Here is a 17295-nt window from a genome sequence, read left to right as displayed (position 1 = left end):
TCAAAACACTTAACAATCATGCATGGGTTGGCCTGGTTTTGGAATGTAGCAAAAAGTACCGACTGATGTTTACTATTTTTGTCATTTCACTTTGAAAAACATCAACTAGCTTTAATTTTTGCGGTTACTAAAGCATATGTCACTTTTTAATCACGAGAGCCAATATGAATGCTGTTGTCCTGTCCTGTCTTGTGACATCATGTTGAGCAAAGTCACATCATGTTGAGCAAAGTCATCATGTTGAGCAAAGTCACATGTTGAGCAAAGTCAAAGTTGAGTCAAGTCACATCATGTTGAGCAAAAATCACTACCGAAGTAAAATTAATTTGTTTCAGCTAAAACCGTCGCCCCCAAAATGTTTTTCTCACCTTGCCCTACACGTTTCAAATTTCTTACAACTTCTGTTCCTGTTCGTGAGTCCGACCAAGCCTCTTTGGTCATTGGCCCCCGTAATAGCCCCTAACTTTGGCTTATACATACAGGCGTTTAGTTATGCTTGTAAAACTTCCTAAAGAGGTCTCCGAAAGTTGCACGAAACGCGTCGCAGAATAAAGAAGTGTTACAATTACTGTTCGCAGAAGTGCTGCTCACTAGTTTATATTTAAAAATTGTTAAAAAGTTAAAAAAAATTGTTTAAGTCACTTTTTAATCACGAAGGCCAATATGAATGCTGGTTTATCCTATCCTGTCCTGTGACTATAAAGTCAGATCATGTTGTGCAAAAATCGCCACCGGAGTGAAGTGAATTTATCACAAAGCCGGACTTCCATTTATTTCTTATCTTAAGCAAATATTATGAATATTGCAACACTTTCAGCTCGGTACTAAAAGTAATCAACCCAGCTCGTTCTTTTAAGTTCACATATAGCTTCCTGTTCGTAGTGACTCATAATGAATCTAGATTATCTGATCATTTCAGTGGTTAACTTGTGTTACTAAAAATGTTTGTCTTATTTGGATCAAATGACAGGAGATGATAGCAATGCAAAACCTAAAGGTAGAAACCGTACTAATATCCGTAAACATAGCCTTTTTTGTCGCCGTGTTCCTGCTAAACTCAGATCGCGTTCAAAAAGCCATTGAGATGTGCAGCGAATGCTTGATTTTGCTAAATAACACCAACCAACACATCAAAGACCAGTTTATCTCACTACGCTACGACGCCATCTATGGCGTTCTTTTCCGCGCTTATCGTCGTATTTCTGACTACAAAAATGCCGAAAGGTACGGAAGGAAACTACTTGTCCTATACAACGAGTCTGGTCGCTTAGTACAAGAAGGGTATATGAGCAAGGCTCTAGCAGAGATAGTTGAGAGTCAAAACAAGTTTACAGAAGCCAAAAACCTTTATGAAAGAGGATTAGATATAATGAGACAAACTGGTGAAAAAAATGGAGTGGCAAATTGCTACGAAAGACTAGGAATCTTGTGTAAGTTGTTCAAGCAATATGACAGGGCAAGAGAGTATTTCGAGAAAGCGCTTGTCATCAAAACTGAAATTGGCGATGGAAATGGAAAGGCAACTTGGTACACATACTTAGCTTCTGTGTTTTTCTCGCTCGGGAAATTCGAAAGGGCTAAAGAATGTGTCGAAAAAGCGCTTGTCATTATGACTAAAATTGGCCACAGAAATGGAGAGGCAACTTGCTACGTAATTCTAGGAAGTGTGTTTCGTTCGCTCGGGCAAAACGGAAGGGCTAAAGAGTATGTCGAAAAGGCGCTTGTCATCAAAACTGAAATTGGCGACAGAAATGGAGAGGCAGCATGCTGCAGCACCCTAGGAACTGTGTTTCACTCCCTTGGGCGATACGACAGGGCTAAAGAGTATCTCGAAAAAGCGCTTGGCATCAGCACTGAAATTGGCAGCAGAAATGTAGAGGCAGCTTGCTACGGAAACCTAGGTATATTGTTTCAGTCGCTCGGACAATACGACAGGGCAAAAGAATATCTCGAAAAAGCGCTTGGCATCAGAACTGAAACTGGCGACAGAAGTGGAGAGGCAACTTGCTACGGGACACTAGGAGCTGTGTATGAATCCCTTGGGCAATACGACAGGGCAAAAGAGTATTTCGAAAGAGCGCTTGTAATTAAAACTGAAATTGGCGACAGATATGGAGAGGCAATTTGCTACGGAAACCTAGGAGCTGTGTATCAGTCGCTCGGGCAATGTGATAAGGCAAAAGTGTATTACGAAAAAGCGCTTTTCATCAGAACTGAAATTGACGACAGAAGTGGAGAGGCGAATTGCTACCTAAATCTAGGAGCTCTGTTTGAGTTTCAAAGGCAGTATGACAAAGCAAAAGAGTATGGTGAAAAAGCGCTTGTCATCACAACTGAAATTGGTGAAAAGGGAGGGGAGGCAACAGTTCTTGCAAACCTCGGAACTATTTCTAGATCCCTTGGAGATTATAAAGCTTCGGAAGCATACTTCGAGAGAGCGTTAATCATATCCAGAGATATTGGACAGAAACGAATAGAGTTAGAGATCCTTAAAGCTTATGTAATTTTGTATTTATGTCAAAACAAAATGAAAGACTCAGTTTCTTATCTTCATCAATGCATTGTTACATATGAAGAATTGAGAGATTTCCTTGGCGTAAACGATCAGTTTAAAACATCACTTTTGGATCACGCTTGTGTATTTCCCTACAATCTGCTTTGCATTTTGCTTTGTCGAACCGGAAGTACTAGTGATGCTCTATATGTCGAGGAGTTAAGTCGTGCAAGAGGCCTATCAGACTTGATGGCGAAGAAGTACTCGGTTGAAATGCACATCTCTGCTAATCCACAATCTTGGTCTGGCATTGAAAACACTTTGAGAAAGGAAAATAACTGTACTTGTCTTTACATTTGTGGATCTTAAAAATAAGTGGAGCCATTCATTTTAAACGAATATCACTAGAAGAGAGTCTCTTTCAGGCTGGGTTGCCTAAAGATTTGCCTTTGAGCAAATTTTTGGCTGATAACCTCCGGAGTCTTGGTATTTTGACCATTGAAGATTGTGAAGATCGGTCTTTAAATATGGTTGAGTCGCAACCTCTTACCTCCGAGCAAAAGAGCTCAGCAAGGGTGCGACTGCTGGAGGAGGAAAAGAAAGTCATTTCAAGTCTATCGCTGTGTTACAAAATCTTTATTGCCCCAGTTTATGATTTGCTCGAGGAGCCTGAAGTCATTATTGTTCCGCACAGTACTTTGTACAAAGTTCCCTTTGCTGCCCTGAGGGAAAAGGAGGGAGCCAAATACCTCTCTGAAACTCGTAGGATCCGTGTCATTCCTTCTTTGACGACACTCAAGATGATTCAAGACAGTCCAGAGGACTATCACAGCAACACTGGAGCCTTGATAATAGGCAATCCTAAGGTTAATTGGTTGCTGCCACTGCCAGGTGCAAGAAAGGAAGCGGAGATGGTAGGACGACTCGTGGGCGTTCCGCCCTTAGTAGAAGACCAAGCAACAAAGGAGGCGGTACTTGAAAGGATAAGCTCGGTGAGCCTGATACATTTTGCTGCTCATGGTAACGCCGAAAGAGGAGAAATTTCCCTCTCCCCTAATCCAACTTTTAACAGTACAAACACTATTCCACCACAGGAAGCTTATATGTTGACAATGGCTGATGTCTCACGAGTGAAAATCACAGCTAAACTAGTGGTACTCAGCTGCTGTCACAGTGGAAGTGGACAGATAAGAGCCGAGGGAGTTATTGGAATTGCCCGTGCGTTCTTAGGATCTGGTGCTCGCTCGGTGTTAGTCGCACTTTGGGCCATTCCAGACTCAGCGACAGAGCAGCTGATGAGTCGGTTCTACGAACACCTTGTTGGTGGAAAAAGTGCCAGTGAATCTCTTCATCAGGCCATGAAGTGGATGAGAAATAACGGCTTTACCAAAGTGTCTGAGTGGGCTTCGTTCACGCTGATTGGAGATGACGTGAGGCTTGAGTTTGGCAAACAGAGGTAAGATTCAGCGAGAAAAATATTTCACAAATCAAAGTTAAATAAAATGTTAAGGTGACTCTGCCTAACTGGTTGCTGACGCTCAACGGGGATCCCACGTCACCTTCAATATCAAGGCTAGTTTTATATCTCTTTTTCTTATTATTTCGGAGAGTAACATTAGACGCTCTTTGTCAGTAGTAAAATTTAGAATATCGAGAGTACCTCTTTGTCAATCAATGTTGGCCTTTCGTATTCCCAATGATATTGGGTCTAGTACAACTTTGTTTGCTTTACATAAGAAATATTAATTAAGTTATTTAAGATTTCTTTCTTTTATGTTCATTACAGGAAAGAGGACTCCGACAGTTGAATGATGAGACTAGTTCATAATTTCATTGTTTAATCAAAAAAAGGGCAATTTCAAATTAAGGAGATTCATTTCAATATTTTGTGGTTTTTTCCTTCCAATATTCCTAGAAGGACGTATCGGCAATGTAATCAAGATTCTCTTTTTATTTTTCGCACAAAAAGTATCTGGTCTGAAATGACTAGCACGAAACATTGTTGGCGTAGGGCTTGTAATTAACGTGCCTACAACCCCAGAAATGTTTTTTAGCCATGTTAAATCTCTCTTTTGCACTGAGAAAAATGCCGCAAAAAAAATTGTGTTTGGTTAAAACTGCGATTTTTTATGAATTTTCAAAGTTGTGGAAAATCATATTTTTTCAAAACACGACTGAGGCACGGAATTATCAAGATGGGTCTGGGTCGAGCAGAGTTTGTGACGTCATTCCAGGCTTTCCAATGAGTTTGCCTCAAGGACTGGATGAGGTATCTTGACGGATGCTGGGGCCCAGCCAGGATTTTTCAAAGCGGGAGGGGTCGCAGAGGCTATTGACCATTTACACCGCTGCTCTCCCGCGTGTATCAGCGGGCTCAGTTGTATTATCGCGGCATGAAGGCCCATATTAACTAAATACAAGAGCCGTTGACGAAAATACTTTACAAAAAAACAAATTTTAAAAAAGTGGGCTTTTCAGCAATAGCTTTTACGGCCAAGATATCGTCATGGCGTTTTCGCCACCTGAATATTGTAGTTTGTTTGCTCTAAAGAAGGCCCACCGGGTGTGGGGGGTGGGGGGCACGGGCACCCCAGGATCCCCCTGGCTACGCCCTTGGGATGTGCCTGATAAGTGTATTGTTTTCGGGTGTAGCAACACTCCCGACAAAGAAAAAAGAGTAGCACTTCATCCGATACCTTTTTATGGGGCAGATGACCCGGAGAAAACAAAGAGAAGAAAGAAGTGGGTTGACTCTGTGCAAATAAAGCATGCACATTGGAAGCCCACAAAATACGCGGTTGTGTGTTTCAACCACTTCCGAGAAGAAGACCATTCAGTCATGTTCTCTGCTCTGACTAGCGAGACCATGCAACGAAGGTTGCGAAAAGATGGAGTTGGAATTTGCGTCTTTCCGACTGTTCACGAGTGGAAACGAAATCAGCTGAAAGCGAGCGAAGTAAAAGAAAGGTGAGAAAAATTTACCGGATCAGGCTTTAGCGAAGGTTTCATGTCGTTGGAAACGTATAATATTGACTGAGATTAGATCGGAGCGCCACTGCCGATGGCCTGGAATGACGTCACTAGTCCCAGTCTCTGGTTCACCTGGTCGTTCCAAAAATAAACCCATCTTTGAAAATTCATAAAATATCGCGGTTTTAAACAAACACAAAAAAGTTTTGCAGCATTTTGCTCAGTGCAATAGAGAGATCTAATACGGCGATAAACTATTTTGGGGGTTATAGGCACTTAAAGAAAAGAGAAATCAGTAAAGTTAAGGGTAGTTTAGGCATGAAACGAACAACTTTAGTCCTGTAGGACTTCTTTTCCAAGAGCACTATATTTGGTTTCATCAACATAATCCTAAGTTTTTTATCAAAAATTGTGATGTAGCATCTTTATAGGAAACTTTTTTTTTTGTTTTGATCAATTACAGGACTATTTCTGATACTTAAAAGACTAAAAAAAAAAAAAAACAAACAACATGGATTGCAAAATAAAACCAGGTCAAAGTTTTCAAGGTAAATTATTTTGTTATGATGATCTATATTCAAAAGGATAGGTGCTGATTACAATAGATTGTTGTTATATATATAATATGCACAATAGGTGAGAAAACACGAAAATTACAGTTAACGTATATATATAAAGAATAATGAGACAATGGGTGTGAGTGTATTTGCAGAAGTCTTTTGTAGCAGGGGAGCGTCAACTGTTCTTTAGATAAAACTTGTTTTTGTGGCGGCACTTGGATATAAGTCAAGATCTTTTATTCGATAAATTGCTGCTGTTAGACTTAATAATCATGTGAGTCCTAAAAATAATGTAACCGTAAAAAATTAGCATTAGTCACATAAAATGGCCAAAAATGTAACCGTTGGCGGTGAAAGCCATCTTTCCATTGAGACCCTCATTACATTGTCACATCTTTTGTAAAAGGCACGATCAGCAATTGATTTGACTATTCAAGCTCCAAAACCTAGACCTTATAGACCCTATATTCTGAGCCATCTGCTCCAAAGTAAATATTTAGAGATTAATATTTAAATTATGCTAAAATGTAAATATTTATCATCATTAATGTATTATTATTCATTTATTCTAGTTTAGCTTATTCCTTTTGCTTCATTTTAATCACTTGAAGCTATTAGCTTACAGGTACTCTTAAATTCGAGGTAAATAAAGTTTATGTATGTATCTATCTATCTATCTATGTAAACCACCAGTATTCCACTGGAAAGACTTGACGCTTTCAATTAAAATTTCCCACCCCACCCAAGTAAGGTTCAAAGGACGACAGTCAAAAACCTGTGGGTTGTCCCGGATGTTGGAGCTGCGATTAATCGGTGTAGAACGTCACTGATACTGATTCAACATTTTTTGAACGTCAAAATCTAAAAAAAGGAATGTCAGGTAGTACGCTAAGCAAAACTAATTCGACCGAGTTAACGACCACACCTATAAAAATAAAACAGACTTGTGATCATCTGCGACCTTCTCTACAAGGAAATTCTAGCAGAAAAACGCAAGCACGAGGTAAACCGTTGCAAGGACATGTATTTTCAAACGAAAAAGTTCAGGGGAAAAATAAACTATTGATGGAAATACCTCGAGCCTGAAGGTTAGAACTTCCTACATGGCAGGAGTCTTGAGGTAAATCCGAGCATTCTGATTAGTTCTTACTTGGTCTGGATTTTGCCATACGGACCATTTCCACGGAAGCGGTTATAAGCCGTATATTTTTGTTCGCGAAAGCCTAGAAATTAAAATTAAAGAAGTTTTCCCAAACGCCATTTTAAAATACTTAATAACATCGCTTGCTTGAGCTATATATATATCTTATTAGAAGTTTTATTGTGTAGTATCGCTGAGTATTTTTACGATTTGTGCCGTATTTTGACGAGCCCGTAGGGCGAGTCATAATACAAATAACGAGTAAAAATACTCAGCGATACTACACAATAAAACGTCTAATAAGTTATTTATTATCCAACACGCCATACTGTGATTTCAGTGCGCGCGGGCGAATTTCGCGGTTATTTATTTACGGGAGTGCGTGACAGAGGTATGCGAAGCGGAACGGAATTGGCCCGTTGTCGTGTTGTTGTTTCTATTTTCTTTAATAAATAAAGGTATTTCCAGGTCGTTAACTGTTTTTCTTCGTTGGATTCATCTGATAAACTTGTATCTATATTTTCCAACCATTCTGACTCTTCGTCGTCAGAAATATGATTCAAGTTGTCCGCCATTTTTTTTTTCGCAACTACAATTCAATTCTTCGCTTGCCCGATGCAAGAAAACCTGTTTAACCGGTACTCTAGAGTACAAATACCGCGTGATATTTGTACTCGTCTATGGCGTTATTTGTACTCTGCGAAGTGTAGTTGGATAATAATGGGAATTATTATCCAACTACACCTAGACGAGTACAAACAAAGCCACAGACGAGTACAAATATCACCCGGTATTTGTACTCGTCTATTGTAGTACCGGTTAAACAGGTTTTCTCGCATCTCGCCAGCAAAGAATTGAATTGTAGTTACAAAAAAAAAAAATGGCCGACAATTTGTATCATATATCCGACGACGAAGAGTTAGAATGGCTGGCAAATATACATCCAAGTTTATTGGATGAATCGAACGAAGAAAAACAACTAGACGACCTGGAAATTTCTTCATTTATTGAAGAAAATAGAAACAGCAACACGACAACGCGCCAATTCCGTTCCGCTTCGCATACTTCTGTCACGCACTCCCCGTAAATAAATATCCGCGAATTCGCCCGAACTGAAATAACAGTTTGGCGTGTTGGATAATAAATAACTTACCAGACGTTTTGTTGTGTAGTATCGCTGAGTATTTTTACTCGTTATTTGTATTTTGACCCGCCCTACGGGCTCGTCAAAATACGGCACAACTCGTAAAAATACTCAGCGATACTACGCAACAAAACGTCTAATATATATATATATATATATTCCCTTAGCTCCGGTTGGAGCATAGGCCATTAACCACTTCCGTCCTCCATCGGGTTCTGTCCTGGGCAAATCTTCCTAAAGTGGCCCAAGTGTGGCCCCAGTTTCTCATTTGGGACTCTACACCTCTTCTCCAGGAGTTCCTGGGACGACCCCTCTTTCTCTTGCCCTGAGGGTTCCAACGTAGTGCCTGCCGGGTGATGTTGTTAGCCGGTTTTAGGAGAAAGAAGAGCAATCGGCTGTGTAGGATCCTGACGGCTTTCCCTACGCTGCGTCATATGCTGTCTGTGTGACGACCCCCTATTCCCCAAGTCGATGGTTAAGTTAAAATTGATCAATGATTCTGTAATCCGTTACATCCACTGCACGGGGGATTAGCCTATGCAGCTTCACCAGAGCCCTGTTAGCCAGCATTACCTGTTTCCACCTCTCACGACGAGGACGTAGGGTTGGACTTTGAGAGGCAAAACGTCTAATAAGATATATATATTGGCCCTCGGTATTCTTGTACGGACCCCGCTGCGCTCGCTCCATACTACCTATACTATCTGCGCTCGCTCCATACTAGCTGATGTCTGGAACGTGTGTTGAGAATTGGGGCTCGATCTAGATCAAATCTATTTCGGCCTCAACATCGGTATTGCCGACAGTCTTTAAGTGTTCAGAAATGACTTTACGGCACGACATTAGCTGAATTAGTATTAGCCGAAATATCAAAGATCAAAAGAATTACCTTTTCCTCGACTTAGTTGTTTTAATTTGAGAACAGTTTCAAGCCGAATCAATTTACGTGAGTTTTGTAACCAGAACTCTCAATTTGGGAAGAACGTTCTTAACTCAGCTAAGATTCTTTGTTTGTAGTGGTGATTTAAAATGGCACATTGTTCATCATACATTTATCCTCAGGTCTAGTTCGCCCTATCTATTTCCTTCTTTTTCCAGCTCCATACTTGGTATTCTTCTCCTATTCCAATCATTTCGTATTTTTAATTCCTGTGTTTCGCCTTTTCTCTGACTTTCATCCTTCCCCTAATCTTTTTTTTCTAAAGCTATTCGTTGCTTTGTGTTCTGCTTATTGGCTATTAGATACAATGAATATATGAGGTTCATATATTTTTGAACTGCGGTATTAGATACGTATGATGGACGATCCTCGCAGTAGGTAGCGCTACTTAGGCAATAACGAAAATCAGACCTGAAAAAAATCAGGCCTGTACGAGATTCGAACCACTGACCTCTGCGATACTAGTGCAGCGCTCTACCAATTGAGCTAACAAGCCAACTGGGAGCAGGCCGTTAAGTTGATTCGTAATAAACCCGTGAAAGGGATAAATGAGATACAATGAATCTATGAAGTTCATATATTTTGGTTCGAATCCCGTACAGGCCTGATTTTTTTCAGGTCTGATTTTCGCTGTCTACTGCGAGGATCGTCCATCATACGTATCTAATACCGCAGTTCAAAAATATATGAACTTCATATATTCATTGTATCTCATTTATCACTTTCACGGGTTTATTACGAATCAACTTAACGGCCTGCTCCCAGTTGGCTTGTTAGCTCAATTGGTAGAGCGCTGTACTAGTATCGCAGAGGTCAGTGGTTCGAATCCCGTACAGGCCTGATTTTTTTCAGGTCTGATTTTCGCTATTGCCTAAATAGCGCTATCTACTGCGAGGATCGTCCATCATACTTATTGGCTATTAATGTCGCTATTTATTACATTGAACTCTACATGAGATCCCCGCTGTGAAGTTAACAAGTTTCACAGCAATTGCTAACTGATAAGTAAAATTATCATGTAAACAAGTTTGTTAAAAAAAACGCTATTCATCGATATTTAAGAATTAGTAGATTGAAATAATTTCAGCATTGCGTGACAAATGCTTGAGTGTGTCACATTTACATATAGATTTCTTCCTGTCTTCAACGTCTTCGGCAAAGAACACTTGACCTGCCGTTACAAATGATCGAATTGTCCTCCTTCAAGTTCACAATGAAGCTCAAGCGTACCCCAGAACTTTCTTAAGACTTATAGGTGTTCAAATACGCAAAGAAAAACAGACGCCCTCCGCTAGCTTAGGGAATGTGTTATCGTAAACAATTCCGTCGTGCTAAATGGATGAGAATTTGAAACGAAAGCAGAGATAAAAACCAATCAGCCGTGGTTAGCTATGCAAGGCTAGCTTACTGTATTGATTCCCTGATTGACCACGGTGCTAAGTTCTAAAAATGTGCTTGGAATTCCGGATTTAACCACGGGGTACCTAATTAGATTATGTTGTAACGTAAATGACGATGTTGCAATTTTCACAAAGTTCAGCTTGGTGTTTCCATGCGGGAATGAAAATCCCTAAATTAACTTTTATATCCTCGAAAACGACACTATTTCCACTTATCATGATCTTAACCAAAAGCGATTCTGAGATAATCCGCATGCTGAAAATGATAATTGAAAATTTGCTACAAAATGCGATATTAGGATTCTGAGATATTGGTGATTTTTAAAAGCGTTCCGTGATGTCAAAATTAAATGAAATGGTCCCTTTTAGACTTAAGCCATACCTCAATCCTTCCTATACAAATTTTTCAAATTGATACGAGCTTGCTTTCTTTTGCACTTTTCGTGAGCAAAGTTCCTTTGCCTCTACTCGGGGTACTGATCTCCGCCATTTTACGGCTACCGACGCTCGTTTCAGTTTTCGTGAATTTTCTAGGATAAAGAAGCAATTCTGGGAAAAAAAAACCTACCACGTTTCTACGTTCACTATAAGGAATCTCTGACTGAATTATGAGTATATTTATTTTTCGGTCGATGTGCCACCTCTAACGCGTTCTTGAAAAAAAGTCGCTCTTAACAGTCACTCTACCTAACCACCGCGTGAGGGGCGGCACAAGGTCGGGAAAATGGACCCCTTGATATTTCGTCCAGAGATAACCTATAGTATGCTAAGACTCGTCATGTAAGTTTTAGGTTCTAGAGTTTTTACATTTTTGAGAAAATTACGAAAAACCGTCGACCACCGGTGAAGCTGAAAAATCACAGAAATGAGGTAAAATTTCATGATCAGATAATCGAACTCGCGTGATGGCGCATGACAAATTATGGTTTTCCTTAGTTTATAGTTTTGTTAAGGAGGTATTGCTAAGCTGCCTTGATGATGTTTTAGACTTACAATAGTAATTCTGAATTCCTGGAGAGCAAGCGTAGAGCTAGACTCTGAAAATCAAAAATTCCATTCCGTTTTCAAACATCTCAAAACATATACGGTATCATGTGGAATTCTTTCAAAATTAAATTATAGCAAGTGCAAGAGCTGTTTTTGGGCGTGATATAATTTTTTTCTTGGCAAAAGTTATTTCAGAGGCGAGTGGCCCCATACAAGTTGACCCAATTTGAGCTTTCGAAGAGATTTTGTTTCACAAGGAAATGTAAACAATTCGACTAGCCTTAGGTCACTTTCTGAGCAAACCATTGAAGCCATTTCCCATTAAAACTGCCCAGTAAAGGTCCGGTAATACGGGCAACATTTTTCTTCAACTTGTCTTGCAACATTGTTGCATTGCCAGTTGAAACCCTTTGTTTAAAATTTGTTGCAGAAAGTAGAACTCGATTCTACTTTGCGCCTACTTTGCGCAACACGTTGCCTCAACTTGCAACACTATATTTTGTTGCGAGACAAGTTGCTCACGAACGTGGTAATACGCGCAACAAAGGGTTTCAACTTGCAATGCAACAATGTTGCAAGACAAGTTGAATAAAAATGTTGACCGTATTACCGGACCTTAGATCTGAGATAATACTTCGATGACAGCTTACCTTCTAAATTGGTGTTTGAAGGCAAATAGCTTTGATGTTCTTCACTGATTTTTGTCTTGCTGCCGTGCTCAGCCACTGGCCTTTTCATATGGCTACGGCATTTTCTAAGTGTAACCTTAAGTTTCTCTGGTTTGTGCAATATTTTTGCAGGACCTGGATCCATTTCTTGCATATAAAGCCTCCTCTGGGTATCTATTTAGTTTAGTATTGAATGTTTCTAATAGATGTTACTAAAACTAGTAACGGGGAACGGGGGAACGGGAAACGGGGGAACGGGAAACGGGGGAACGGGAAACGGGAAACGGGAAATATGGAACGGGGAACAGGGAACGGGGAACGGGGAACGGGGAACGGGGAACGGGGAACGGGGAACGGCGAACGGCGAACGGCGAACGGCGAACGGCGAACGGCGAACGGCGAACGGCGAACGGCGAACGGCGAACGGCGGACGGCGGACGGCGGACGGCGGACGGCGGACGGCGGACGGCGGACGGCGGACGGCGGACGGCGGACGGCGGACGGCGGACGGCGGACGGCGGACGGCGGACGGCGGACGGCGAACGGCGAACGGCGAACGGGGAACGGCGAACGGCGAACGGCGAACGGCGAACGGGGAACGGCGAACGGCGAACGGCGAACGGCGAACGGCGAACGGCGAACGGTGGACGGCGGACGGCGGACGGCGGACGGCGGACGGCGGACGGCGGACGGCGGACGGCGGACGGCGAACGGCGAACGGCGATCGGGAAACGGGAAACGGTGAATGGGGAACGGGGAACGAGGAACGGGAAACGGTGAATGGGGAACGGGGAACGGGGAACGGGGAACGGAGAACGAGGAACGGGGAACGGGGAACGGGGAACGGCGAACGAGGAACGGGTGTACAGCGGCAACCCGCCTGAGAATTCAAAATGGCGGATTATAGGGAACTAAAAGGGTCTGGCAACTAGTTTTGAGTACGTGCTCTTCGAACGCGATCATCGGAGCAAAAAGCATGGACGGTAAGTGTAGGTTTTATTAAAGGATTTTAGTTTGAAATGTTGAGTGCCTCATAAATTTAGTTTTGTCTGGGACACATTGCAGGTTGCAGAGAAATCAAATCCTCGGAGAGGTGAGTCTCTCACAATTCATGCACAACATTTGAACAATCAACTCAGAACTACAAGCTCGCGGCATTTATTCTTATATTCATAGAGTAATTGTACTGCAAGGTAATGAATTTTAACTCCAATATCTTTACCGTTACAACCTTGTAATGTCAATAACGTTGTAAAACAAACAGCTGAATGACTTTCACGCCCATTATGGGAATCACTTTATCTTGAATATGATCAATGCAGAGTAAATATTATTGTAAGTATTAGCATGAATGTGAATTCATACACCTACATTCTTAAAGACATAACTGATGTTTTTCTCTTAAATTAAATGTTATTAAAAGTTCTGTCAATGTTTGATTTCTCATTTGTTTACGTGGAAGTTTATAGGTCGATACAAAGATATGTTCCTGATGTTATTTTTCGGTAAGGTAAGCAGATATCTGCATGTAGTAATTTTAATAACTAGGCTGGTTATTACGTTTCCTAGCTCATTTCCGTTAATCTAAGATATTACCTCCTTACTACTTATCTGCAAAAACTGCTGTTGGGCAATGCAAACAAACAACATACCCAAACTCTGCCAAAAGATGCAGATTTCAGGAAGGAAAAACGAAGAGAGACGTCAGAACAAATGGTGGCAGCCATTGCAGAAACGTTGACTTCGAATTCTCGCCTCGGAATACTAGGCTTCGTGGCTTCGCCTGGGCAATAGTTAAATAAAAGTGAGTCGTCTAATTTCGCTGCAAGCGGCGACCTAGTGATAAAATCAGTGTTTGTGAACATCGTTTACTCCGCCATTTTGAATTCTCAGGTGGGTGACCGCTGTACACTCGTTCCCCGTTCCCCTTTCCTCATTTCCCGTTCCTCGTTCTCCATTCTCCGTTCCCCGTTCCCCGTTCCCCGTTCCCCGTTCCACGTTCCCCGTTCCACGTTCCTCGTTTCTCGTTACAGTTTTAGTAACATCCGTTTCTAATGAAAAGAGGCAAGAAGTGAAGGAACTAATTGAACTAAAAAATAGACCCAGATCGATGTCAGTTAAGTATCACGCGCTGCAAATACATCGGCACGGATATTTTTGTCTTGCTTTTGCTCATTTCTTCATTTTTTTTCCTTACTAGCATACAATGTCTTCGTTTATTTTTTTTGGTTATCACAAGCCTATTTTGAAGGAGAGTTCTTTGCATGCAATACTTTGAATTGGTCTATATACACGCAACACATTTACTTTTCCCATTTTCTAGTGACTGAACAACAAACTAGAAATCCTATATAGTTTTAGCTCCAAAATTCAAATGCCTGGGCAGGTCCATTGCTAATGATTTCCTAAAGCTAGATAAAAGGGAGTAGTAATGTACATCTGAAAAAGTTATTGGCCGCAAAGCGACTTTTTGTAATTTGTATTAATTATATTTACCAATTTTCCCATGGCATGTGGAGACGCAAATAAGTCCTCTTCATGGTGCAGCTGACTTTTTAGGAATTATGTTCAACAAGATGCCTTTCGATGCAGAAATAGACGCACGCTTTTATGATTCTTCGAAAACTATCCCTTTGGAAACTGAAAATGATTTGCTTTTGGGTTTGCACAAGACATGTTTCTTTTCGTACGATCATAGAACAAGTAAAATGTTTTGTGGGTTGCCATCGACAGAGATCAAAGTTTAAAACAGATAATTACCAAACGCAAATAGATATGTCCCAAACGCTTTGCTTACTTCTCAAAAAGTTCTAAATATAGAATTCTCACAGAGTTCGAGCTGTTATCTTTTAAAATCGAACTTTTCCATCGCTTGCCTGTAAGGCGAGGCTAGCACGTGCGAGCCAGGCTCCTAACTTTTTATTTAATTAAATCTAGCAAACCTTATTACGCGGACAGACTCCACTAGATTAAAATCTTTACAACTTTACAAAGATATTTATAACATAACCAAAGTAAAGCGCGCGCTCTGATTGGTCAATTTAGCGTCCCCCATTTTCCTATGGGTGTACGCTGCTGACGTGAGCAAATGCAAAGACTATTTTTCCGCGCGCGCTTCTTTTTTCTGGTCGCGTAAGATTTGTTAAATATAGGGGAACTCTTTAGCTACAATGTATCAATGTTATGTTATAAAACAAATCGTAAACACCACAAATGTTTACCATTTGTTAAGTGTAGGAAAATGAGTTAAGGTTTGTTAAAGTGCATTGTATAATTTGAGCGCTCACTTTGTAAAAAAAAAACAACAACAATTGGAATCAAACATTATTTACAATTCGGCATTCCGAGTAATTGGGACGCCTGTGTCCACTTCTGCCGAAATTGAGTCATCGGTTAACGAATTGCTCTGCGTCATCGGTTTACGAATTGCTCTGCGTCATCGGTCAACCAATTGGAAAATGGGGAGAATTTGCTTGTTTCAGCGGCTAGTTGGTGGCCAATGCGGTCAAGATCCTCGAAGCATTAAAAGACAAAGATTTAGTTCCCTTGCTAACTTATAACAAGGATATATCACCGCCACAAAAGCTCTCTTTGGCTATCGACCGGCAGCGGCGCAGACACTGAAGTGGAACTGATTCTAGCAAGGTCCTCAATTTTCAGTTTCCCTTCCAACATTTCTGAAATGGATATTTGTCCCATTCATCGTTCTTCGTTGGGTATTGGGTGCCGAAGGGGTTTGGTGTGTTGCCAAGACCCATAACTTATTGCCCTTTCAGAGAGTATTCATGAGCTTTCTTTGGTAAGCACTAGCTATTTTCGGAGTCTCGCACATACAATTGATTTTATATGTACAGGATCAAAGCCTGAATTTCATGAAGTTACCATTTAACTCTTATTCTGCATCGCTCTTTTTTAATCAATCTTTCTGATTATACTTAGCGATGGTTGTTTCTAAAGATTTTCAATCGTTTATGCCACGCCTTGTTTCTATATGTAAACATGGAAAAGCCTCATGAACCGTGCGCAATATAACAGCTTACGTTGCTGTTCTAAGCTGAGGAGACGACTCTTACTCGTCCTGAACACAGTAGCCCAGGCACCCCAGGAGGAAGCTTCTATTTTCCGACAGCTGGGAGACGCGTAGGCAAATCCTGTCCATTATGGGTGATAAGTTGTCACTGAATCAGCTCAGATATTGGATACCCGATTTATCTCAGTAGCGTTTTATTGAGGCCAGACGTCACTGCTTAGTATATAGAAGGGGAGCACCAGTGCTAACAGTTCCGACGCTAAGGATGAGAGTGTCCACTGCTCAAATCGACCACTTCATCGCGTTCATCACTTGTCCTCGTATTATCCAAGATTTGCCTTTTGGCGAAAAAACAATCATGTTATCGACGAAAGAGACTATTAAGATTCCAAACGTCATACGGATGATTATCCCACAGCGAATAGTCATCCATATGACTTACTTCCAGGAGTCTGGGTTCACGCCACTAAGCCGCGCTACCCTTCGGCGGATTTTGAGAAAGTGGGTTGCATCTCCTCGGACATCGGTTCAAGGCCTCGATTATGTTAGTGCTGCAGGTGCAGAAACATTTGACGATCTGTGCGATGTCAGTTGAAATCCTTGGAGATGTGGGACAAGGCATGGGATGGGGCAAACCGGCAGCAGGAAAATAATCTACGCGCAAGCAAGCTGTACCTTAAAGTGCGTATTAACCCAAAAATTTGTTTTGGACATATGAAATCTCTCTATTGCACTTAGCAAAATGCCGCAAAAATTTTTGTGCTTGGTTCAAACCGCGATTGTTTTAATGAATTTTCAAAGTCGTGGAAAATCGCATTTTTCAAAACACGACCGAGGCACTGAATTATCAAGATGGGTCTGGGTCGAGCACATTTGTGACGTCATTCCAGGCTTTCCAATGAGTTTGCTTCAAGGACTGGATGAAGTATCGACGGATATGCCTGATAAGTGCGTTGGTTTC

General features: G+C 41.2%; 1 protein-coding gene across 1 annotated transcript; it reads left to right on the top strand.

The window, feature by feature from the left end:
* Window positions 1-2730: 2730 nt before the first annotated feature.
* On the top strand, window positions 2731-4949 carry LOC111327649 (tetratricopeptide repeat protein 28-like). The gene is made up of 2 exons (XM_022931879.2): window positions 2731-3950; window positions 4281-4949. The coding sequence occupies exons 1-2, from the start codon at window positions 3022-3024 to the stop codon at window positions 4300-4302; spliced, it is 951 nt and encodes a 316-aa protein (XP_022787614.2). The 5' UTR covers window positions 2731-3021; the 3' UTR covers window positions 4303-4949.
* Window positions 4950-17295: the final 12346 nt, after the last annotated feature.

Source organism: Stylophora pistillata, chromosome 13, assembly GCF_964205215.1.
Source record: "Stylophora pistillata chromosome 13, jaStyPist1.2, whole genome shotgun sequence".
NCBI classification, from domain to species: domain Eukaryota; kingdom Metazoa; phylum Cnidaria; class Anthozoa; order Scleractinia; family Pocilloporidae; genus Stylophora; species Stylophora pistillata.
This window is presented reverse-complemented; position numbering and strand designations above follow the sequence as displayed.